This window comes from Vicugna pacos, chromosome 5 (genome assembly GCF_048564905.1).
Source record: "Vicugna pacos chromosome 5, VicPac4, whole genome shotgun sequence".
In the NCBI taxonomy this organism is placed as follows: Eukaryota; Metazoa; Chordata; class Mammalia; order Artiodactyla; family Camelidae; genus Vicugna; species Vicugna pacos.
In genome coordinates, this window is record NC_132991.1 from 16,220,043 (window position 1) to 16,246,677 (window position 26,635).

General features: G+C 33.2%; 1 protein-coding gene across 3 annotated transcripts in view; it reads right to left on the reverse strand.

Annotated features, from left to right (window-relative positions):
* ZRANB3 (zinc finger RANBP2-type containing 3) overlaps nucleotides 1–26,635 on the reverse strand; it is a 199,843-nt gene that overhangs the window by 91,827 nt on the left and 81,381 nt on the right. For all 3 annotated transcript variants that reach the window (XM_072960898.1, XM_015243277.3, XM_072960900.1), the window contains exons 4-6: nucleotides 12,310–12,488; nucleotides 9,514–9,745; nucleotides 5,015–5,100 (exon numbers count right to left, since the gene is read on the reverse strand). In XM_072960898.1, the coding sequence (XP_072816999.1) occupies nucleotides 5,015–5,100; nucleotides 9,514–9,745; nucleotides 12,310–12,488 (497 nt within the window). The remainder of the gene's footprint in view (nucleotides 1–5,014; nucleotides 5,101–9,513; nucleotides 9,746–12,309; nucleotides 12,489–26,635) is intronic.

The window sequence follows — 26,635 nt, forward strand, 5'->3', positions numbered from 1 at the left end:
GGTATAATTTCCTTTGTCCCATAGTCCATGCATTGCTCGCTGGTGGGAAAAAAATCTTTGATGGGTCCAACTATAAGCCTTTTCCAAGCTTCCGCTCATGCTGCTGGAGCAATCAAACCTTAGAGAAGACTGGTTCCACTACAAATCTAGAATTGCTGCTCTCAGATAGTTATCCAGGGCTGTACTGATTCTACCACACTAATTTCATTCTCTCATTCCCCTGTTCAGCAAAATTTCATACCATGTCAACATTCACCAAACGTTTAACCCTCAACTTATCCATTTCTCTGAACACATAACTGTCATTCCCATTTTCTAGAGAACATAAAAGTATGCAGACCCCCTCAACTTTTTGCCAATCCAGAAACTATGGATATTCTCAATAATACCATAAAGCCATTAAGAAAAAGGCGGAAGGTATTTATGTGTACAAAAAAGGACAAACAAGGAAAGTACAAAATAACGTGGATATTTATAATAACTAGTTAAAAACAAGAATGTGCTTGCAAATATACACAATTTCTGTGCAAAGATTAAAAACTACATATAGTTGCCTAAAGAAGGGAAACTGAGGTGAAAGTGATTTTTTTGAAATTATATGAGCTTCTATAGGATTAGAATTTTGAGTCATGTGTAAATGTTGTCTTAAAAAATAACAAATGAAACTTGTAAATTTAATCATGCATGTATTCCATGCTTTAAAATCCCACAATGCAGGGTCTAGAGTTGGGGGGAAAGGGGAATGGGAATGGGAAATTGTTTATAATACTGGGAATGTAATGGGAAGCGTTTCAGTGCTCATTAAAGTTCTGGAGGCGGATGGTGGTGACGGTTGCAGAACAATGTGAATGTACTCAGTATCACTGAACTCTAATCTTAAGAATGGTTAAAATGGTAAATTTTCTCAAGCATACTTCAGAGTAGTTTGAAAAAAAAAAGCCTGCAACACTGATAACCAAAAAAATAACACAAAACACCCTCCAGTGCCTTCTTATTGCTATTACGGTGAAGCACAAGACCCTGTATAACATGACCCCTGCCTAACTCCATCTTGTCTTGAGACTCTCTCTTCAATTAGCTCAAGAATATTCAGCTGAACTGGACTTCTTTTAGTTCCTCAAAGGCATAGCAATCTCTCTTGCTCTGAGCCTTACTAAGTAAAATTCCTCATCCTGGGATGCAAATCAATATCACTTCCTCACAGGATGCCTCTTGGTCCTCTTGATTATAGTGACTTAATTATTTCAGTCTACTAAACTCTGCCATAACGTCCTTCACCTCCCTTTTATGACATTCACCACAACTATAATTATCTGGTGAATATTTGACTCGAAAACTCAATGAAGGCTGGGGCCTTGTTCTCTATACTTCAGTCTTGTTCTCTGTAATCCATGCTTGATATCTAGCACAGGCAATAGCAGATAGCAGGTACCTTATAAATATATTTTTCAACGTTTTATTTTAAAATTTTAATTAATTAATTCATTAATTTTAATGGAGGCACTGGGGATTGAACCTAGGACCTTGTGCATGCTAAGCACACACTCTACCACTGAGCTATACCCATCTCCCTATATTTTTTGAATGAATGGATTAATTCAAAGTTAAACTCCAGATGCAGGCTAATCAATGAGTGAAGCAGAAGCATCACTTACTCTGGATGCCAGTTTCATTAATGTGTCCTAATATTACTTAATTTTTTATCACTTATGATAGACACTTGACTTTAATTTAGCCTAGGGTTATTCAAAACAGAAGTCTTTTTAAACTAAACTGAACTACTGATAATAGGTGAGGATTTCTCAAATCCCTTCCATACAAAGCAGACTTTCTAAGCATAAAGTGCAGAATTTTTATCAAATTATTTTTCAAACTTATCTCTGCCATTCAGTATGTTAACTATTTCTCTCAGATTTGAGCCATTTGCAAATGGAATAGACCTGACCTCTATTTAGCTATAGATGAGAACGTTAAATGCAACAGTGCTAAGGACAAAGCATACTGCAGTTCCATAAAAGACATTTCTTGAAGCTGACATGACCTATTAACTAACACTTTTGGGGAATGACTATAAATACCTTTAAAATGTACTATCACTCAACATTCTCCCTCTCATAACAATTTAGATAATTGTTTCTCCTAAGAGGTAAAACTGGCACAAAATATCAACTGTAAAGAAAGTTCAGAAAATTTGGCAAATTACTATGAACACATTCCTAACCTTTAAGCATGACATCAAGGGAGGGGCTGCTGCTAAGAGGATGCCAGCAGCCAATCCTGGCTGGATTACCTATTTGTCCTTTTTTTCTATGTAAAAGAATATTTATCAAAGTTGCCATTCCCTAAATCTTCTTTACTGCCAGGAAAAGTGAAAAAATATATATAAGAGGAAGTCAGATACAGGGCAAGCCATTTAACCTTGCCTGTAAAACGACAGAGGCGGGGACTGTGTGACTGCAAAGCTTTTCTAGCTCTAATGTGCTAATGGTTGACAACTCAATGGGCTGTCTTCTCCAAATCATATCTGCATTTATAGCTTCCTCTAAATATAACCCAGGAGAGTGAATGATGTAAGGGACTTTGGATCTGGGATGCTCTGAATAAGTAATACTCTCTGTGCCTCTCAAACCAAACCTGGTAGGTAGTTACCTATACCTAGACTTCTCATCTCTAAATCACATTCACATTCTGTTTCCCATCATGTCCACTTCTGTCTCCTATCACTTATGTATGGAATAAACTTTACAAAGGCAAAGTTACATTTTTGCTCAAGCTTCATTTAACTTTATTTTTAATATAGTCATGACATTTCAAATATAAAATAAGGATCTAAAACTGAAGAACTAACCATAATTTGGTTTCTGTAACATTATAGTGTGAAAATGACAACTTTATAGAATCAAACATTCTGGGGAAAAAAATTTAACATTCCACAGACTAACTTAAAATGCCAGGAAGTGCCTCGATCTAAATCAGTGTCTATGGAACCATAGTGCTTTCAAGGTAAAGAAGTAAAGGAATAACACAAAACTTTTGAAATGGAATCTAGAAGAAAATGCCTTGAGAGGTATGCATATGTATGTTTACCATATGGGATTACTTCACACAGAGAGAAAAAAGGTGAGGGGCTCATATCACAGATGAAGAGCTGACTTCTGTAATATATGAAGATTTCCAGTAAATCAGTAAGATAAAAAGCCAGTAAGTTTAGTAGAGTGAAGGGCAAAGAACACAGACAACTGCCACCCGTACATAAGTAACACACATGCATACCTTAAGATTATTAAAAACTGTAACAAAGGGTGAATGCTGAATTTTATCAAATTACATCTCAGCATAAATGGAAAAAATGAAATGTAGCTTTTCCTTTTCATTATTAACATGGCTAATTATATTGATGGACTTCCCAATATTAATCTATGGCTGCATTCCTCATATAAATTCCACTTGCATATGGTTAATAGGCCTTTTAATGAGTTTCTGGTTTATACTAATATTGAATATTTCTGTATGTATAGTCTTAAATAGAAAAAGGTCCTTGTTTTTTGGGGGGGGTGTGCTATCTTGCCTGATTTTGGGGATCACTGTTAAACTGCCGATATACAAACAATCTGGAAGGATTCTCTGTCTACCCCTGTGCTCTAGGGCCTTTTAAAAAGCATCAGAATACAATAACCATAAGGGGTGATTTCAGAAAGACAAAGAGTGAGGGACTTATATCACAAGTAAAGAGCTGACTTCTATAATATACAAAGATTTCCCATATGTCAATAAGAAAAAAAGCTAGTAAGTTTAGTAGAATGAAGAGCAAAGAACATAGACAACTGACAGGAAAGAAGTACACGTGAGTTACATGTATGAAAAAATGCTTGACTGCCTTTAACAACATAAGACAAACGTGTATTAAAATTACTACCAGATCACATTGGCAAGATAAAATAATTTCTATTTAAATATGTTGTCAAGGTGTGGGGAAAAATCTTACTGCTGTGGGAATATAAATTGGTATATGTTTTCTATTGGTATATGAATAATTTGCAAATGTTTATAAAATATAAAAATGCATATGTCCTTTGTACCAGCAATTCCACTTCTAATAAATTTATCTTACAGATTTATTTCCATGTGCATGACACAAAATATTAAAATAGCTAATAATTATTGAGTGCTCACTATGTACCAGTCATTGCTCAAGTCCTTTATAAATATCAGCTAATGTAAGTCTCATAATAACTCTCTGAAGCAGGAATAATTATTCTCTGTTTATAGGGCTAAAGAAATTAAGGTACAGGGAGATAAAGTTACTGTTCTAAAATGAAACACCTGGGAAGTACTGAATAGGAATATAAAACACAAGGGGTCTAGCTCTAGTTTTGCATGCTCTTTGCCACTGTAATATATTACTTCTCAACACCTGCAAAGATATTCATTGCTGCATTGTATGCATCAGCTATATACCACAAACAAATGTCTATTAATAGTAGACTACATAAGTAAATTACAGTGCGTCTGTACAGTGGAATACATGGAACATGTAAAAAGAATGGCAACGTTCTTCTAGTAACTGATAATGCAAGTTGTAGGTGGAGACAGCAAATAGTTTATGTAGAAATAAAATAATGTTATACATACATAATCATATGTGCTTTTTCATGCATAGAGTATCTCTAGAAGGATACACGAGAAACCGCCAACACTGGTTACTTGGGAAGGGAGATGGCTGACTGTGAGACAAAGGTGGGATGGGTACTTACTTTTCACTTTTTCATAATATGCACATGTATCAATACAATTAAATAATTTCAAAAATGAAATGTTTGGAAGGTAAAAAATAAAGAAAAACTTCCATTATTGACTCCTTTTTTACATATGCGTCATCCACACAAGATTTTACTTGAAAATATTCTAGAGCTACCACAAGTTTGAAGAACACCAGGACAAAGGCTAACTAATGAAGTTTAATGTTCATGGTAATATGAGAGGGTTAAAACTTACAGAAAATAGTTTGTCATACCTGATATGTGCATTACAGTATCTTTTGGCGTAGTCGGTCCATGCTCCAAACTTTTGTGGAAAGAGAGCTTCAATCTGCATGAAAAGCTGAAACAACACAAGTGTCTTCAACATGTTATACTATTTTCTAGTAAACTATTATTACTGTGATGAATCCACTTAATGAAATAGTAAAAAGTGAAAAAGAAAATCTACCTTTTCCCTCAAGGCTCCTCGTTCCCCTCCATCCACCCATCCTTGCCATCCTATTCTTCAGGAATAACTGCTAACCTTTTCTTCAATATACATTTATATACTTTGTATGTCTACATAAGCTTATGTACTTATTCTCTTTTATTCACAGGAAAGGATCATACTACACATACACAACTGGAATTTTGTCCCCCAAAACGTATCTTAGACATCATTAAAGCACATGTATGTCTAATTTTATTTAGTTTTAAAAATCACATAAGCAATCTACTAAAATAATAAAACATTGTTATTATGTAGCTTATTATTATGTAGCTACACTGTAAAAGATTATTACGTAGATACAGTGTAAAAGATTTAAACAGTCTTCTGATAGTGGACATACAGGCTGTTTCTAGCTTTCATGCAGTTATTAAAAATTAATAACTTTGTTAAGTCTACATGTATGAGTACACATATATAAATATACGTGGGTGTAGGGATATATATATGCATTGGCATCTACATCTATCAATCATCTGTTTGTCTATCCATCCATCCATCCATCCCCCTATATGCATTTGTATTAGATGGGTTTATAGGGTACATTTTTAGAAATGAAACAGGTGGATTTAAGGTATATGCTTTTCAAAATCTGATAGATGTTACCATTCTGCACTGTAAAAAACAATGGTCCCAATTTATGCTTTCATCAACTGTATCATGAAATCTTTCCATTTTTATAACTTTAATAGGCTGTACATAGTAGTGTCTGTTATTTTAATATTTTTTTTAAAAATAACTGCTTGAGATACAAATTCATATTCCGATTTTATTGTTCTGACTTTTAAAGTGTACAAATCAGTGCCTGTTAGGAGATTCACAAAGTTGTGTTTTGATCACTACTATCTAATTCTGGAACATTTTTATGACTCAAAAAAAAAATCTATACCCATTACTAATCCCATTCTCCCTCTCTCCCAGGCTTGGCAACCACTAATCTATTTCCTAGCTCTATGAATTTGCCTATTTTGGACACTTCATAAAAATAGAATCATAAAATACGTAGTCTTTGTGTCTGGCTCCTTTCACTCAGCATAATGTCTTCAAGGCTCACCCATGCTGTAGAGTGAATCAGCACTTCACTCCTTTTTATGGCTGCATTTTGTTGATCCACTCAGCAGTTACGGACACTTTTTCCTACTTTTTGGATATCATGAATAATGGCACTATGAACACCTGGATATAGTTTTTGTGAACATATGTTTTCAATTCTCCTGGGTATATACCTAGGAAGGAAACTGCTAGGTATTACAGTAATTTGATTTTTAACTTATTAAGGAATGGCCAAAGTGTCCTCCACCGTGGCTTTGTTGCTTTACATCCTTTTTATATGACAACATACTTCTAAATAACCAACTGTTCCAACAAAGAAACCACAAGGGAAATTAGAGATTAGGAAAGACTTTGCAATAAATGAAACTGAGGAGACAACATACCAAAAATGAGATGTTGTGAAAGCAGTGTTTAGCGAAAAATTTATATTGGTATATATCTATATTAAAAAAAGAAGAAAGTTCTCAAATTAATAATCTAAATTTTCACCTTAAGACACTGGGAAAGGAAGAGCAAATTATACCCAAAACAAACAGAAGAAGTAACACAATAAAGATTAGAATTTAAATAAAATGGAAAGCAATACAAAAAAAAAAATCAATGAAACCAATAATTGGCTCTTACAGAGATTAACAAAGTTGATAAAATTTTAGCTAGACTGACAAGATAAGACTCAAATTACTAAAACCAGAAATAAAAGAGGACATCACTATAAACCTCACAGAAATACAAAGAATTATAAGGAATTCCATGAAAACTGGATGCCAATATATTAGATAACATCAATGAAATGGACAACTTCCTAAAAAGACACAAAGTATCAAAACTGACTGAAAAGGAAACAGACAATCTGAATAGGTATTTACTCAGTGAAGAAAATGAATTATCTAATTGTTAATCTAAAATCTGCCCACAAAGAAAAGCTTAGGCCCAGAAATCATCATCAAATTCACCAAATATTTTTTAATTCTTTAATTAATTAATAATTAATTATTTTTAATTAATTTTTTAAAAAATAATAATTTTTAATAAAAAATAAGTAATATCAATGTTTTGCAAACCCTTCCAAAAAAACAGAATAGGAGGGAACACTTCCCATCTCATTCTCTGAGGTCAGTACTACTTCAATACCAAGATATAATAAGAAACTGAACCAAGATATAACAAAAAAAACTACAGATCAATATCTTGTATGAATATAGACACAAGATTAGGAACAAAAAAGATGCCCACAACTGCCATTTCCATTCAAAACTGTACTGGAAGTTCTAGCCAGGGCAAGAATTGGCTATTTATGTAAGAAAATTAAATAAAAGACATCCAGATTGGAAAGAAAGAAGTAAAACCATCTCTATTTGGAAATGACATGATCGTGTATATGGAAAATCCTAAGGAACCCACTAAAAATTATTATAACTAATAAATGAGTTCAGCAAGCTAGCAGGATACAAGATCAATGCACAAAAATGATTGTACTTCTATGTACTTGTAATAAACATTTCACAAATAAAATTAAGAAAATTCTATTGACAACAGTATCAAAAGAATAAAATACTTCACAAAAGAAGCATAAGACTTATACTGTTAAAACTTCAAAGCACTGTTGGAGAGTTAAATTTAATTAAAAACTCAACTAAATTGAAAGATCTCCCATGTTCATAGATTTCTAGACAATATTGTTAACATGGCAATACACTCCAAAGTGATCTACAGATTCAACACAATACTTATGAAAATCTAAGCTAGATTCTCTGCAAAAATTGCCAAGTTCTACAAAAAATTCATATGGAAATTCAAGGGACCCAGAATAGCCAAAATAATCTTGAAAAAGAGAAACAAACTTAGAGGACTCACCCCAGTTTCAGAACTCCTAATTTAGAGTTTGTAATTTTATATTTTTTTTCTTAAAGAGTCTCAACATCCCCAATTGTATAATCATCATGATTCACAAAACCAGGATGTACCCTTGCTTTGAATAGTGGTATCCTGGGTGAGGAGTGAAGGTACTGGCATGTAATCACATGGCACACAAGGGCCACTATTGTACTGCCAGTATTCCATTTCTTATGCTAGATAATCAATAACTGAGTATTCATTTTTCTATTATCTTTTAAAATATACATATATTTTATATACTTTCCTTCTTAAATGATACATCTTATACATTTTTCATAAGGACATAATAAATCCCATTATTCAGTGTCATAATTTTAGAACATAAGTAAATTACTTGGGGTCTACTCTCCCACTTCCAGTAGGTATTCAAGAGCAAAAAATATAAAAGGTAAAATGGAGAATTTTATCATCATTGGCTATGCACTGTTCTGTGTATTTCAGAAGAATTCCAGGGTGGCGTTCAAAAGCAGACCCTTGGTAATACCAGCAGAGATGCTTGCAATAGCTATCATTCAGGCCTGGCTTAATAATCAGTAACAACAATGGACACACTTAGTTGAACGTTTACTGTGTGCCAGGCACAGGACACTGCACTTTCAAAGCAATATTTCTTCTAATTCTCACAACAACCCTACCAAGCAACAAGCCTGTGTATTTTTCTATGACCGAGTGCTCCTTAATAGACAGGGCTTCCCTAGGTTATACTGACCTCTATAGTGTTTCATCCTTCATTTTTCCTTCCCAGCTTTTTAATCACTCCATACCCCAACTGCCTCTTAGAATTGTAAAAGCTAAATAGGGTATCAAATAAATGCCTTATTCTTCCATTCAAAGTAGATATCTCTTCTGGTCTGCGTAGAACTTCTGTTTTCTCTCTACCTCCCCAAACGTGGATTTTGAAGTGAAAGAGGAACAGAGAGAAGTTATGTAATGTAGTACAAAAGATACAAAGGAGATTCAACCCCAACCCTAGGGAGCTGTAAAATATAATATAAAATAGACTGGATAAATGAAAATTAAGACCACAGAAGAACCATAAGAACACAAATGTGAAGAATATTACAAATGTGTATTAAATATGAAAATCTCTTAATAAAGGTAAAAGCTATTTTTTATATATAACTATAAGCATGGCTAAGGCTTACACGTGAATAGATACAGTCAGGGCAAAAGATATATTTAATCATAAACAGCTGTCTAGAAATTCCCAATGTGTTCTAATGGCATTTGGGGCATCAAATTTAAAATTAAAAATTTACAAAAACAGTGATGGATTCAGTTCTTTGTTTAAAGCCCAAAGTATAAGGATGTTGATACCTCTTCAGGCCTTCCCAGAGCTGGGGTTCCTGTAAGAAGAATGGCTCGTTTGGCTTTCTGTACTAGTGGCAATAAAATCCTGCTGCGAGCTGCATTTCTGGACTTCATGTAGTGAGATTCATCCACAATAACTACTCTGAAGTTCTGATCATTCAGAGCATCTATCAAAGTCCCCGCGTCTGTGGTTAAAAGGCCATAACCCAGAACTGTCACTTTGCTGGTCGATATTCTCCTAGAAAAGAAAATCCATGTACTTTAAATATATCTTAATAACCAATTTACTAAAAACAATATAACTCTTTGGGAAGAAATACAAAGGAGAATAAAGGAGGAAAAAGAAGAGATGGAACTACTGCTAAAACGTAGTATCTCTTAAGATTCTGCCATCTTCAAATATGATAAATCAGAATTCAAAATTTAAAATTTGGTTAACCAAAAGCAAATTTCTGGTTAAATGGTTTTTGGAATATTTTGACATTTTACTAGGATAAGAACATTACTTTCTAAGAATGTTTGTTTCCATGCATCTAGGATCATACATAAAAAGTAGATACGCAAATATTAGTTGACTATACAATGAAGCCTTCCCACAAAGAGGATAGCAGTGTTTTTCAACTCAAGTGCTAATGCAATTTTGAGCAGGATGACACTTAGTACTGCACGGCTGTCCAGTGTACTGCAGTGTATTTCACATTCCTGAACCCTCCCATTAAAGGCCAGTGGAGTCCCTATCACAGGGACAACAAAAATGGTCCTTGCCCTGGGGCAATAAGGTTTGAGGAAGAGAGGAGGAGGGTACAACCTCACCTAGAAATACACTAAGCTAAAGTCATCTCTGATCTTTTAAACTATCTCTATAATTCATACATCTATAATATTCTTTATCATACTATAATGAAATTATTCACTTATGTATTTATTTCTCTTATTATATCATAAGACTGGTGAGGGTAAGGAATGTGTCTTATTCATCTCTGTTATGTACAGTGCTATGCTCCCAGTGAGTTTGCAGAATGAAATAATTAGATAAATAAATGCATTAACAATAAAACATGTCACTTTTGCATTTTCTATGTCACCAGTGAAAAACACAGGACGGTGTCATCTTCTGCAGTTCTCTACCCTTTAACAGAAAAGTCAGATCTCCTAAATGGCCAGTACCAACATGACAATTAATTTTTTTTAAGGATTACTGCATTTAAGCCCTGAATGAATTTAATATAGAGACTTAATGAATCTCCTACTGCACTCAAATGATAGGAAAGTCTGCTGATGAAAAGTATAGGGCTAATACTACTAACTAACTTAGATATACTAAGAGGAATATACAGAAGACAAGGGCATCATAGGTCACTGTAGCTATTATCCTGTCACGTCTTGACAAGCAGGCGGTCCATGCATAACAGGCGTATGACAAAAAGAGGTATATGCATTTGCAGTAATACATGTTGTCACATGTTGCTATATACCTAGAGCTGTTTCTTTAAGTTCCTGGAAGACACTGGGCAAGTTTTCCGCCATTAGCTGACATCCTGCAGAAAAGTCATCCTCTGGGGTTGTAATGCTATCTAACATATACCAAGTGTTATTCAAATAAAAATACTAGCCACTATTTAACTGCTAAAGTATATTTCCAAAATAATAATAAAAATTAGAAGACCTAAACACATAAAAAATGATAGAGGGGAAATATTTTAAGAATACTTACATGTAAACTTCTAAATAAGGGATAGCTAACAGAAAATGGGTATAGAGGTCTTAATAAATTCTATATTCTCTAAAGTCCTAAGTCTTAAGGTTTATGTAGTTTTATTAGAAGAGAGGAAATTTATTTATAATTATTGTCTACATTTTATCTTGACCATGGAAAGTGTCTAAATTTCCCTGGGCACATGAAGACATATTTCACTGAATTAGAGTTTTAGGTTGAAAGAAAAATGTTGCCATCTATTTTATATGGTTCCTCCTTCCACACTCATAAAGGCCAACTTTATTTCTATATTTCTTTATGTTAATAATCATAGAGAATACAATATAGTAGAATACCAGACACAAACAATCTAACCAAGTATTAACAGACATTTATTTCTAATGGATACATTGCTTTTTATTTGAGGCTCAGAAATCGGTAACTTTGAACTTCTAAGAACATGATAATTTGCATGCTTCACCTGGAAATTCCATGAAATAAATTATTAATATTCAAATTTATGCAGTTTACTCCAGTGGCTAGAAAACAAAATGAGAAGAAGTAGCTATACTGTGATTGATTTTTAGAGTAAGGACTTCAAATTATCACAAAGCAAATATTTTCAATGTAGAAAATATTAAAATTATAAGTTGATATAATAAAAAGTAAAATTGGCTAACATTAATTTTGTTTTACATAAAACTTCCACATTAACTAACAACTAAGCAAAACCTACCATTGTTGTCGATAACAGAAGTTCACGAGCTTCAAGTTAATCACTGAAAAATTGTAAAATTTATTTTTATACCCTAAAATAGTTTAAAGTATATTTAAGGTATATATAAAGTAGGCATATTCAAGTAATTTTAAAGTGTATATATATATATTTTTTACATATAACTTTAAAAATATACCATAAAGGAACTGATGACACTAAACATACTGTTTGGTTTTAGATAAATAATTCATATTTTTAAATATAAAATAAAATTCTCCATATTAGTCTCTTAATTCTAAATTATGTGCTATTTCATTCCAAATGCTGGTATATATTACATACACACTGGAAGGCTTTTTTTTTCTTAAAGATTAAAAGTTCTTCTTACCCAATATCAGTTTTATTCTGAACAACATTGATTTCTTCTGGACCTAGCTCTGGGATCCATTTCTCTATTTCTTCTGTCCAAGGGTACCTCAGAGATGAAGGGACCACTATTAAAAGAGGCCACTCTTCCTTATAGAAGTAAGCGATGCCAATTGCTTGAATTGTCTTCCCTAGACCCATCTAAATTAAAAACAAGCAAATAAATAAATAAATGCTAAAATATTTTGAAAGAAATATTTACCAAATGTTTTATTTAAGAATATTACCATCAAAATACTTTCCCAAAGTAAAATCAACTGGATTACATAGTTTATAAAAAGCTCAAGATTATAATGACATTTAAAATTTATGAAACAAATTATATTATTTTCAAGTCATTTGTGATTGGACTAAGACAACTTCTTATTTTAAATATTAGTTATACTGGTTTCATACAACTTAATTTTATAAAGATGTATGTGATGGTATATAATTCTCCTCTTAAAACAGAAGTAAATACTTTACCTATACAGCAAAGTATCATGTAATTTTAAAGCTAGAATAAGTCCTAAACCATGCACACTTTACAAGAGAAGTAAGCACAGAGAGTTAAATTATTTGTCCAAGTTCACAGTTAACTGGATGCAAAAGTAGCAGAGAGCCCACATCTTTGGTATTTTCTCACTTGATTGTTTTCACAGTTATGTCATCTGTGTCTCATTTCTAAGCTGTACCCATTTAAAAATGAGTTACCAAATGCATGTTTATAGTGGTTTTGTTCCTAAGAGTCAGAAGCTGGAGACAGCCCAAATGTGCTTCAAGTGGTGCATGGATAAAAACTGGTAAATCCACACAGTGCTATATAACATTTAGCAATAAAAGGAACAAACAAACAACAACATGAATGAATCTCAGATGTATTTTGCTACATGAAAGAAGTCAGTCCCCAAAACTGGATACAACATGATTCCATTCTTATGTCATTCGGGAAAAGGCAAAACAACAGGGCCCGAAAGCACATCGTGGGCTGCCGGGTGGGAGAAGGGCAGCAGCACGAGGGACCTGTTCCACATGTTGTGGTGCCACTGTACGACCTCATTGTGCAGAACTCATAGAATTGTACACTAAGAAGGTGAATTTACCTAGAGGAGTGAACAAATTATACCTCAAACATCCCGACTTAAAAAAAGTAGTTACTATTACAAACCATGAGAAAGAGAGACTAAAAGATACAGACATTGCTTACAAGAGTATTCAAAGAAAAAAAAAAAAGACATAGAAGCCTAAAACAATGAATGTAAAATAAGTTTTAAATGTTGAGTGAAATTAAAGAAGAAAAGAGGAAAATAAATTCTTGGACATCCATCAAGTCACCATAAAGAAAATCTTTTTTTTTTTTTCACTAAACTTACCGTATTAATCATTTAATGATGTATGTAAGTCAAATCATTATGCTGCACACCTTAAACTTATAGTATGGTTTGTCTATTATATCTCAATAAAACTGGAAAAAAGAAAGAAAACCTTGTTTTGTGTATGTATTTTTCTTTTAACTTCTGCTGTTAACACCACCAAAAGTAATCACAGTATAGTTCAAGCAAACTTACATTATTTGATTGATATATCAATCAAACCCCAAGTCGAAAGAGAAAATTTGTGTGAATTGCTTAAAAAACATTCTTCTGATTGGAATAAAGACTGCCAAAGGGAATGTGGTAAATGGAATGTAGGAAGTGATTTTGTTTCTGACCTGGTGTAGAGTAAGTGCTCAGATATTATCTGAACGTATGAGTGAATGAACGACTAAATAAAGATCAAGGACTTCAAGTTCCCTGGGCAGGCAAGACCCAGGCACAGAAAAGGCACCTGCAGTTTTTAACAAAAGGGAGGAAGGTTAACTGAAAAGCTTTCAATCCAAGAGCAGTTATATTATTAGTTACCAAAGTTCTGAGGCACAACATTCAATTACTGAGTCAAAACAGTCTAAAAGCTTTTAATATTGAAACAAGATCCAGTTGAAGATAAAAATTTGTTTTCTACCTATTTTAAGAATAAAATTGAGGTTAAGTTAGATAAGGGCTTGGTAACAGGTTAAGGCAACTTAGGAATGGACGCACATATGCACCCACATACACAAATGCACACATATCCTACATATTTTAGTATAAAATTAACACCTTAATATTCTATGTCTCCTTCCAAGGAATAGAATACAACCCAAACTTTAGGCCTACAAAGCCAAATTTAAGATTTACCTGATGGTGGTATATATAGCCCCAAGAGAAAACAACAAAGTTTTATTTAACTTAATTTTGTAAATCCGAACCAAAGAGCAATTATACACTGATACGTGGTATAATGATTGATATGTTTCCTTGTCCTCAAAGCCCTCCATTTCTCAGAGCCGAATCTGCTTACACTAGATTCTGGGAACAATTTAGTTCCAAGGTAGCAGAAATTCAAGAATTTGAGATCTTTACCTGGCGTGGGGTCATTAGTGTTGCTGCTTTCCTGCAACGACTCTGACCACGAGCACAGTTCCAGGAACTGAGCCATGGCCTTACTCTGGGTGTACAGGCCATGCCACGAACTCTATGCCACAGCTATCAGTCCCTGGTTTTGCTTCTTTCCATGGTTTCATAACTCATTTTCTTAATTTCAATTTCTCTAGAAATAGGGGTCTGTTTTGCTACTCTTAATTTCCTAGGAAATAAGATTCTTTCTCTGGGACTCAGATTGTATCACTGGGTACTCCCCTTCTGTTTGTTGCTAAATTTACTTGGTGACAATCACCCAAAGTGGACTTCTGTGCACTTTAGGTAGCATGACTAGCAGTGTTCTATGTTGGCCTGCTAAGCACCTATTGATGAACCAGTTTTCAAATTTTCCTAATTTTGTCTGCTACTGAGATCAAGGATGTAGGTCTTCAACAGGGATATGTGGAAATGGGACTTGAAACAATAGGTAGAAAAGAAGACAGCTGGGAAAAGAGAAGCTGTGGATTGAGGATACGGGGAAGAGAGAGGGAACTAGCCTAAGTACAGATAAGAATAACAACTAACCTTGGTGTGTTGGGAAGCTGATCTGATCAGAAGTTGGGATATTTTCATCTTCTAGTTCGCTAATCCTGTCTTCTTGTACCTAATTTGATATTATATTAAACCCAACGAGTGAGTTCTTAATTCCAGATATATTATTTTTCAGTTCTAAAATATTCACCAGAATCTGTTTTTAAATATTTTTAGATTTTTAGTTTAGATTATTTTTAATCTGTTGAAATTTTTCATCTTTTCATCTCTTTTGTCCACCTTTTCCTTGATTGTCTTGAATAAAACCATGTTATTTTTAATTTTTTTATTAAAGTACAGCAGATTTACAATTTTGTATTAATTTCTGTTGTACAGTTTTTAACCAGTTTTCTTTCATGGTTAACAACCCCAAATCTTCTATTCATCATCTCTCTATTGAAAGATCATGTAGTTAAATGACTAATGATTTCTGGTAATTAGAAAGATATTTATCAACACAAAGTAAAGCAGTCAGTTGCTAACATTCTTAGGTATTTGCTTTTGATTATTTCTTTTTTGGGGCACCATCAGTAGATAAAGTTTGATGGGACAAACAAATAAAACATGATTCCAAATTAGAAAATAGAAGTATATTACTGTAATGTCATGTTCCCATTAAGGAAAGAAGTGATACATAGCATAAGATAGCTGAGTTCTAGATAAAATTTATAAATATAAATAGGGAAATAATTGTCTGAAACTATTTATACCCTTGAAATAAACTTTTTAAATACGTACTTGGATTTCAGTATTTTGCAAAGAATTCTGAATAGCCCAATATTCAATTATAACATTCAATAACACACTTCAAGTGATTTAGGTATAAAGAAATAACCCCACTCAATAGGTGGTTCAAAGCTGTTGGCTCTAACTACCGAAGAATTTGATAAAGTGAAACTGTCCAGTGTTTCATAACAATTAAGGCTAAATCACCTATTAAGAACAAAAGCCTTTACTTAATAATAGTACAACTGTCTAGGTAACTACCCAGGAAGAATTTAAAAGAACACACTAACTTCAAGGGTGTACTTTTATTAGTATTTTCAAAATAATGAATTACTCTTTTACTTGAGAACAATTTTAAGCTCTCTGAACATCTTATGTAATAAAATTATTAAGAGCAATTAAATAACAATGATCCTGACCCTAGAATACCAGTTTCAATTTTTAATATTGTGATTGCTCTTACTTACCAACTGTATACAGAAGATGCCTACTGATTGAGAATTTTCTGAAACTAGAAAATTTTCTCAATTTTAAATTTATAAGCAGTTTGTACCTTTTAGGGCAGAGATGTGGATTTGTCTTTAGAATAGGTGGTCTATTTGTTTTAGAAGAGACTACTTTAGAGGACCCTTTTAGGTATGTATATTTAACATCTTAATGAGGAACTAAATGAAGTAAAGAAATCCAGAGAGGAAAATGTCAGACTGAAATCCTATGTTCTATCATTTACTATGTATGTGTGTGTGTGTGTGTATATATATACATATATGTGTATGTGTGTGTATATATAAAATATATGTATGTTTTAGCAGAGCTATTTCCATGTTCTTGTAGATTAAGCTATAACTTTCTTTCCTATAAAGAGGTTTAGATGGCATATCTGAAAATTACTTATTCTTAGACAAGCATGAGTGGTGTGTGTTTTCATTCATCCGTTCTTGTCTCACAGGGGTCTGTTTTCTCACAGTAGAAGCAGAGAACAGACTATAGGAATATCACATACAGGCCTGATCTTTTTACTCAAGAAGGAAGAGGCCATGCTTTGAGAAACGTACTATTAGCCTTCCATGATGGCTCTTCCTCATGGGTGGGGGCAAGCTTTCCCTTGAAGGCAGAACACTAGGATCATGAGAGGCTGTAAAGGAGGTGGGCCCTACAGGGCAGCAGGATAGGGCGAAAAACTTCTCCCTCTAAAGACAAGACACCAAGTTGAGGATAAACCACTTGAGTTGGACTCAAGCAGGCCTGTACTCCCAAGCCAGGCTTACTGGTGCCCACGAGGAGGACAGGAAAAAAACAAAGCATTGAGGAGGCCCTGCAATGGACAGAGAGGCTGGGTCTGAGCAAGTGTACTTTAGGAATACCATTTCTAGCATCAGCAGTTAACTGATACACTTCTCTAACACTGTAGTTTTATTCTTTCCAAGTCTCTAGGAAATTTTTATTAAAAGTCAAACTTTACAAATGGGCTAAGGTATTATTGACAGACACATGTGAGTAAAGGGTATGGGGATGTTCTTTGTACTATTCATATTCCTGCAACTCCTCTGTAAAGGTGACAAAACTTCCAAATAAAGAGCTGGGGGTAGAGGGAAGTTACAAATCTATAACCTATTGTCAACTGTGCAGGGAGGAAGGACAAGAGGGCTGTCCTATATTTTAAGAGGGCTGGCCAAGAAGAAATGATACTAAATTATTCCAGACAGTACTAAAAGAAGAAAAAACTTCTAAAATTCTCTTTCCTTATTTTAAAAAGTCAGCATAACATGAATACTAAAGCATGAAAGGCAGCACAAAAGATAACTGAACATCAATTTCACACATGAGTATTGACACATTTTAAATAGACTCTGAGAATACAGACTTCAGGAGACCGTTACTAGAAGAACATGACCAAGAAGAGTTCAAGTCCAGGAATAAAAAGACTGTTCAATGTAAAAGTCTGTCACTATAATTCACAACGTTGATAGATTAAAGATGATAATCCATAGATGCTGAAAAGTCAATTAGAAATATTCAGCTTTAATTCTTGATAAAATTCTTTATTAACTATTACTAAAAGGAAAATCTCTTCACATTAGAAAAAGTGCATATCTCAACCAAAAAGGCTGTATTATATTTATTGGAGGAAAAACATTTCCATTAATATCAGAAACAGAAGAAATAAATGATAGCTATAAATATTAGAATAGACAGGCAAAAAGTTTATTAGTTGCAGATAATGTGATCCAATACTTAGAAACCAAAAGAATCAACAGAAAAATGATTACAACTATTGGTAGTAATACCCAAGTATCATCTGAAGAATTTAGGTAAGTGGCTAAATCCAAATTATGATGAAAAAAGTTGGGTACTTTGGAAGGAATAATGAATGAAACAGATGTAGGATCCGGCCAAATACACATGAAAAGAGTGTATGATAAAGGTGGCATTTTAAGCCAATGAAAAAAAGGGTTTATTCAGTTAATGCCATTAGGAAAACTGGCTAATAAAGGAAACCAGAATATGTTGCCCCCTAAAATGCCTCTTTGATATAAAAACTGTTTTGAGCTGAATGCACTTAAGAAGCAGTATACACAGAAAAAGCTCCTTGCTTTCCACCTGAAGGTAAGAAATAGATTCTCCTTTTCCTGGAGACAGACTCTTATTAGTCCAGGGAGGTGCCAGAGGAATTTACAAACAAACTTTGTTAAACTAACCTTTATCTCCTGAGTTACTTCTTCACCATTTACTACACCTAGCCCAAACCCCTTTGTCTTACCAGTTCTTCACAAATTTATTGTTTCTTTGTCTAAAAGATATAAAAACTTTCTGCTCTGGGAACTTTGAGTCTCATTCTCTTGTGATGGCTCTCATGAACGTGAAAACATACGAGAAACTGAGTGCTTTTCTCCTGTCAATCTGTCTTTGTCAGTTTAATTTTCAGAACCATCCAGGGACCCTAAAAGGGTCAAGAAAAACTTTTTCTTCCTCTAACCACTTGGGAAAATAATAAATTAGCTCTTTGCCTTGCCCCTTACTATAACACAATTTCCAGATAGGTTAAGTATTTTTATATTAAAAAGGGACACATAAAGGTGATAGAAAAAAGATGTGTAAAAATAAAAATTAGAACTCAGAATATACATTTTAATTCATTATATCAAATTCAGAAAACATCAAGGAAAATACAAACAGACCTAAAAGGAGACCAAGAAAAAAACTTGTCATACATAGACCAAAGGCAAGTTCTTCAATTTATGAAAAGTTTCTACCAAAAGGAAAAATAAAAGGACTAACAATACAATAGAAAAATGGAGAAAAGAACTGAACAACACACTCACATATGTTAAGTATGTTCAACAAACATCAAAAGATACCCAATGTTACTCATACTGACAAATGAACAAATCAAAATTTTGAGAACCCTTTTTTCACCTAAAGAATGAAATTAACAGAAACTAAAGATATGACAATAGTGTTGGAGAAGGTTTGGAAAAATAGGCACTTGTACACTGTTGTGGATATAAATACTGATTTGACCATCCAGCATGCCTAAAACTTTGACTTTACTCAGGGATATACTTGCATAGTATGCTGGATCATTAAAGAAACAGTTAGAGAAATTATGGTACAATGAGATGTTATGTAATCATTGTTTAAAACGCAGTAGATTATATTTTGGTTTGGAAACACTGTAAGCCATAGGCTGCAAAACAATATATTAAAATGAAAGCTAGTACGGCAAATAGGATCCAGTTAGTATTAAGAGGGAGAAAGAGAGAAAAGAAGAGAGAGAGGGGAAGGAAGAAAGGAAAGGAGGAGGACAGAAGGAAGGAACTACTGATAGTGTCACCACTGGAGGGAGGGACTGCAGGGGTAGGGCTGGAAGGAAAATACTGACTTTAAGCTTATTATTAAGCCTTCCGTGCTGTGTACATATTCCCTCTGAACAAATATTACTTGGAGGGGGGCAGCAAAGGACAGAGAGAAAAGTTCTTTTAAAAATATCCAAGAAGCTATTCGAGAAGTAGCAAATTTCTGTGTATTAAATTGGTAAGTGTTTATGCCAAAATCTGACATCAACTGTGACCTTATTATAAAATCACAGTCTACAGAAGTCCTCTGACATTTAAAGGGGGGAGGGGAGGGAAAGGGGGCAAGATGAAAGGGATGAGGAGAGGGAGAGACAGGAATTAAACACACATATTTAAGCACAGAATAAAAGAAGACCTTTTCAAAAAGGTCAAACCCACACAGGAAAAATGAGGAAGCAAGAAATGAAGCCAAGGGTTGCATGATATTTCATCCTATTCCTGCTGGTGATTAGGTCAACACTCAGAGTAAGTCACCTTTCCTTAATATGCTTGGATTTTTAGTCTGTAACAACATGGAGACCAGGTACTATACTTTTCATTTCAAGGGAATAAGTGGGAAGACGTATAAGGAATAACTTACGTGTTTCCTGGGGAAAAACAATTTCACTCAGTAAAAGAAAGAACAACTGCAATGTTTTGAACTTCAGAACAGAAAAAAAGAACAATGAACATAGACCATAATATGTTAGAAGAATTTTACATTATACCCGTGATGTGGGCAGTGACCTGTTGATACCATACTCAAAACCTTTAGTGACATTCACTGAAGGGTAGAAGAATACGCCACCCCAACATATGCCTCTTTGGAACAAGGATTACTTTGACTTGTACTTTTGAGAAAGGGAAGATACAAGAGAAGCTCTGAAGATGAAGTAGAAGTTATCCTTTTGAAAGGAAAATTTACATTTATAAAAGAAATACCTATTTTAAGAGTATCTCCTTCTCTGTACCCAGAATAGGGAAATGACACTTAAAAGAAACTCTTACCAAAAGAGCAGGCAGTGACTTAAATATGCACAAAAATATTGTACCCTTGTTTACCATGCTTTTCCTGGTAACTTCCCATAACTCATTCCCCAGTCCCCACGTTTCTTTTGTGTTTAGCTGAAGATGGTATTTAAGGTGGTACCTAGGGCCATTTAAGGAATTTTACTCATTTTTCCTTGGTATCTCCCCTGAATACATGTTAATAAACTTCTGCTTGTTTTTCTCTTGTTTATCTGTCTTTTATTACAGGGAGTCTCAACCAAGAACTGAGAAAGGTAGAAGGAAAATTATTACCCCCTCTGCATTCATATTTAATCTTACAAGATCATACCATAGTAAAAACGTTGTAACTACAATGTGAAGTGCTCAGATGTAAATGTATTATCATTCAAACAGTTCTCACTCCTAAGGTAAAATCTTAATTAATAGAAGATCATGGCAGGATAATAAAGACTAGTAATGCTCAATGGTTCAGAAGCAAGTTTTCCATATGTTTTACAAATGTGTTTTGTAAAATTCAAATCAAGTGAACAAAATGTAGTAAGATACTGTTCATTTTCTCCATATGTATTATAGGGTTAGTGCCTTGGAGATGTCCTGAAAATGAGAGCCCAACATCACAAAGAACAGAGATATAAATGCTGAGGGGAAAAAAAGAAAGAAAAGGAAAGGAAAGAAAGAAAAACTCATCTAATCATTTGGTAATGTTCCAGGTTCTTTAAATCTATTATACTTAAGAATCATTCAGGTTCTAGTTAAAAATTCAGACTTTGGGGCACCAACTCCCCCAATTCTGACTTGAATGAACTAGACTTTAAAAATAAGAACCCCTAATGTGATCCTCACGTGACTGACTCTCAGGCTGCATTTCAAGAATAACTACTCTGCAGATGAAAAGTTGGGGGAAAATATCCCAGAGTGCTTTTGCCTAGTTTTGGGTCATTTTCTCCTCTGGAGAAAAAACAAGATGAAACCAAAATTAACACTTCCAGGATTTTACTCTTGAACTTGTTATTAATTTCTGGGGACTGTTCTTCCTTAAAGGATCTTCAGCTTCAAGGCAGTTAAACACCATGCTGTCTATTTTGCTGTATAGCACATAGAATGCTTTAACAAAAACAGAATTTGGCTTCTAACTTCACAATCTATTTAGATAAACTAACATTTTAATAGAAAAAGATTGAATTCACAAGTTTAATAAAGGCTCTGAAAAGGAATCTAATTTGCACATTGCTTTAGGAAATCATCTGTTATTTCAGGTAATCAATTAAAGTGCTATTAAGCCATTATAATAAAAACTTAACTATTCAGCAATTGGAAGGATAAACAACTTGCATCACTAAATAACTTCTAGCTCTAATGAGCACAGAGAAAATAAAAAGAGGGCATTAAAGAAAAATATATAAAAGATATAAAATTATCCATGTTGTACAATAACACTGTGAATATGCTGATCACAAATGTAAACAAAGGAGTCTTTCAAAAGTATATAAAAGCAAGGACTAAGAAACAAAGAGCAGATAGTGAACATTTGCACTTGGCAAACTGATTATTGCCAATAATGATCACAGATCAACTCAGCTGGAGATTTTATAAACGTAAGATGAATAAATGCTATGCTTGAGTAGTGTAAATAATTACAGTGTAGTGTTTTATATCCTTTTTTATGTGGCAACACTATAATTAATTTGAAGACAACATCACAATAAACAATAAAGAACCTCATGTAGAAATTCAGACAGCATATTAAAATAATATTTTCTTCAGTTATATAATGGCACATAAAAATTGTGGTAGAAGTGAAGTAAATAAATAAGGTCACCACTTACTCCTGACAAGAAGAAAATTACTTCTGCTTTCAAAATAAGGAATGAAATGCAAATCAAAAACTTCAGAGACAAAAATTTTGCAAGGTTATTAGAATGCTTTCCGTTGAACAAAGTACTTGTACTAATCTGTCAGTTCTTGTGTTGACACATAGCAATCACTTTAGAACCATTAGAAAGAACTTGAAATATTAATCCAGTAATTTTTGAAAATGTTAATTAAGCAATGTCAGAGATTCACTATTCAAATTCAGAACTGAGATCCTTTTAAAGATGGGTCACATATATACATATATTTTATATATATATATATATATAAAACAAAGGAATTTAAAAGGAAGACTTCATAAGAAAAGGTTACTTAAAAGAAAAGTTAAGAATAATAAATGGTTACATAAAATGAAAAGGAAACAAGCAAGACAAAAACAAAATGCTAGCCACATCTTCTACCAGTTGCCAAATGCCACTATTGACTGAAGATGGAGCCCTAATGAGTTGGGTAGATAGCTTTGAAAGGTTAAAAAGTAAAGGATGATCACCAAAGCATGAGATTAGGCATTATTTGCTGAAAAAGAAACAAGAGTATGAATCAAATAAGGCTGCAAAATCAATTTGTCATTCTAAGAAAAAGACACAGAGTGCTACCAAAGAGAAAAATTGCTGTTTAAATTGGCTTAGGCAATAAAGAAAAAACCAGAACTATCAAGGAATAAGAAAGAGAAAACCATCCATGTTCTTAAAAGTACTAAATACTTAAAAAATAATTTTTATATATTTAGAGAATACAGAGATGATTTTTGGGGGTAAAAATCAACCACCTCATGTCAAGGTAAATTTTCCTGGGTCCAAATTATATAGTCGTCTTCCCTGGAGTGGAATTTCAATAGGCTGTCTCTGTATTAGGCAGAGTTACAGATAATTTCTCTTACAATGCAATGTCACACAAACCCCAGGGATGTATCCTAGCAAGGTGAAATATATTTGGTTTCTGACATTTTTATTGGATAGGGATGCACCTTGTTTTCCCAATAAACTCAATATAACTTCTCTGTTCTGTCTCTTCCTTTGTCTTCTACTGAAACTAATAACAGCTCCAAATTTCTTAAATGAATCTATATACAGAATATGCTCAAAAGTGCACAGCTTGTCAATTATTACTTAAGAAATTCAATTTTAATCCATAAAAAGAAATGAGATACATTAAAATTATGATAATGGCATCATATGCTAGTCACAGTCCTCATTTATTAAATATTATTCACGTCAAAATAAAAAATTGACTCTGGCTTTGTGGAACTAGTTGACAAAGAGAAAATGTAATGTATCTGAACTTCAGTAATTTTAATGAAAATGTTATCTAAGAAAATCTTCCTGAGAAATAAATTCAAATTGGGTTTAGAAACAAAATGAATGTTACCTACAAAGTATTACTGACTATAACAATAAACAATAAATAATGAAAGTTAATTTATGTGGAGAAGTTGCATATGTTAAGATCTAATCTGGGCTTGATTTCACTTTACTGAAATATCAGTGACATTAAAAGTAAAGAAAGTAGTTTATTAAATTCACAGTGAACACTATGTCATAAGATAATAAGAGAAAGAAAATTAAAAATATTATGAAAATGTTGGAATAAAAAAGTAATAAGTGTTAGAGACAAAAGGAAGAATTTAAAAAGTAAGAACCCAACTGAATTGATGAACTGATATATTATGAATACCCTAAAATATGGATTTTAAATAAACGTGTACTGAAAAGTGACAGAATAGAAAAGAGTATTACTTCATTTATCTTTGGCAATATTATTTATCATTAATAGCCTCAGTACTAACATTAATAAAAATACATAAAGAACCATTTCATTATACGTAAACACTCAGGACAGGGAAGAGAAAGGCCTTGGAGTAGCAAAAATGAAGAATAAGAAGTAGACACTTCAAATAGTCTAAGAGATTTGAGTAAGGGACCAAACTTGTCTCAGTAGGTGATAACCTTGAGTAACTAAAAAAAAGGTTAAACTATGAGTAGTGTACAATGTTTAAAGAAGCAGGAATATATAGAAAACATCTGGAAAAAAATCTTTCTTTCAAAACTGCTTTGGTAAAAAAAATTGGATGCTTGGATGTCCTAAAAACTTTTACTCTCTGGAAATATGTCATTTACTATATGCTTAAATAGATAAAATTTCAGAAAAACAGGAAAATACAATCACCACTGAAATATATTCTAGTTTAAAGAGACAATGCCATGCAAATTGCTCCCCAAACTGTGGTTACAGGATGCTTTTGTAACATTGCAAATTAACTGAAGGATCAGAATTTTGCTTTATACTCATAAGTTCTGACATCTCCTGATTCCTCAGCCTAAATTTTCAATCAAGTGACACAAATTACCATTTTAAATATACCCTAAAGAATACTGTATATTCACAGGCCACTAGTGTGTACGTCCTTTAAAAATTAAATGTTATACAGAGGAATAAAAATCTAAAAGCTAAAATAAATAAATAAATAAATAAATAATGACATAAATTATTTTTTTTAAAAAGAAATGTATTCTAGTTTAACTCTCTGAATTAACTTTATAGCTTGAGAAAACGAGAATGAAATTAAAACTTGCAGAAAATGCCAAAGATTGAATCATTCTATTGAAAACTTTTGGATCACTTATGAGTAAAATTAGATAAAGATAATTAGGTTAAAGTTAAGAAAGATACACATTTTGCATTACTGTAATACACAAAGAGACCACAAAGAATCTAGAAAAGCAGTTCTTAATTTTTTAAAAAGCAATGTAAGTCATTTTCAAATAAAACATTACACAGAAACTCAACATTTATAAAGCAGAAAAAGTGAGGGAGCTGTAGTTGTAGTAAAGTAGAAACTTCACAGCCTCATAATCTCAAGTCCCACCCTCAGTTCTGTGAAATGCAGCTTGCAAAGCATGGAAGATTACCCAGTCAAAAAACTCCTCCATTTTCCTTTTCCGTTTTTCAGCACTGGTTTTCTACCTACTTCTTCTATAAGACTCACCTCGAATCTACCTGTTTCACCAAGCCATCTGACTTAATGAGGCTAAAATTAATGGTTCCATCCACAAAGGTACCACAAAAGTGATATTAATACTGTAAATTTCATTTCCAACATTTCCAGTATTCTACACTTGACACCCTTCATTTCCTTCCTGAAAGCTTCTCAGATAGTGGGCATGTTTCTTAACCTATATTAGTAATAACTTGTCAAATAGAAGCCCCTCAATAACACTGTTGAATAAAGGGGTAAAAGGTAGGTTAATCAATGGCTAAAGGGGAAAATGATTTTTAAAATGTTCTAATGCAAAGAAATAAGAACTGGATTGAGAACAATCTCTAGCTGCTATGAAAAGTCTGGAGCATTTATGTATGTTCAGAATTGTTGTTTGATTCCCCATGCAGATGTGGCCCCTTTGGGCTGTTAAGTTCTGTAGAAACTTAAGCCTATTACTAAAAAAAAAAAAAGAAAGAAAAAAAAAAAGAAAAGATAGAAAAAGGTAAATTATAGGGTGAAAATTAATTGTAAACACTCCTGATTTGAAATAATTTCTATCCCACTAAGAACATTCAATTTAATAAAAACTGGTGAGGCAGGAATATTTGCAGCATCCTTGTGACAACGTACTTGGAAATATTAAGGCATAATAGCAGTGCTTAAGGGTGATACAGATAACGGCATTAGTGCTTTGTGCCTTTCAATGCTTATGTAAATTGTGAACATTATATTTCAAGAAGATGCTTTGTGTCTGACTCTATCTTGACTCACTGTTGCTGTCACCTTGGTGTTTCATTTTGATACTTGTTCAAGATTACTGAGAGAACATTGTAATAACTGAGCCCTGAACAAAAT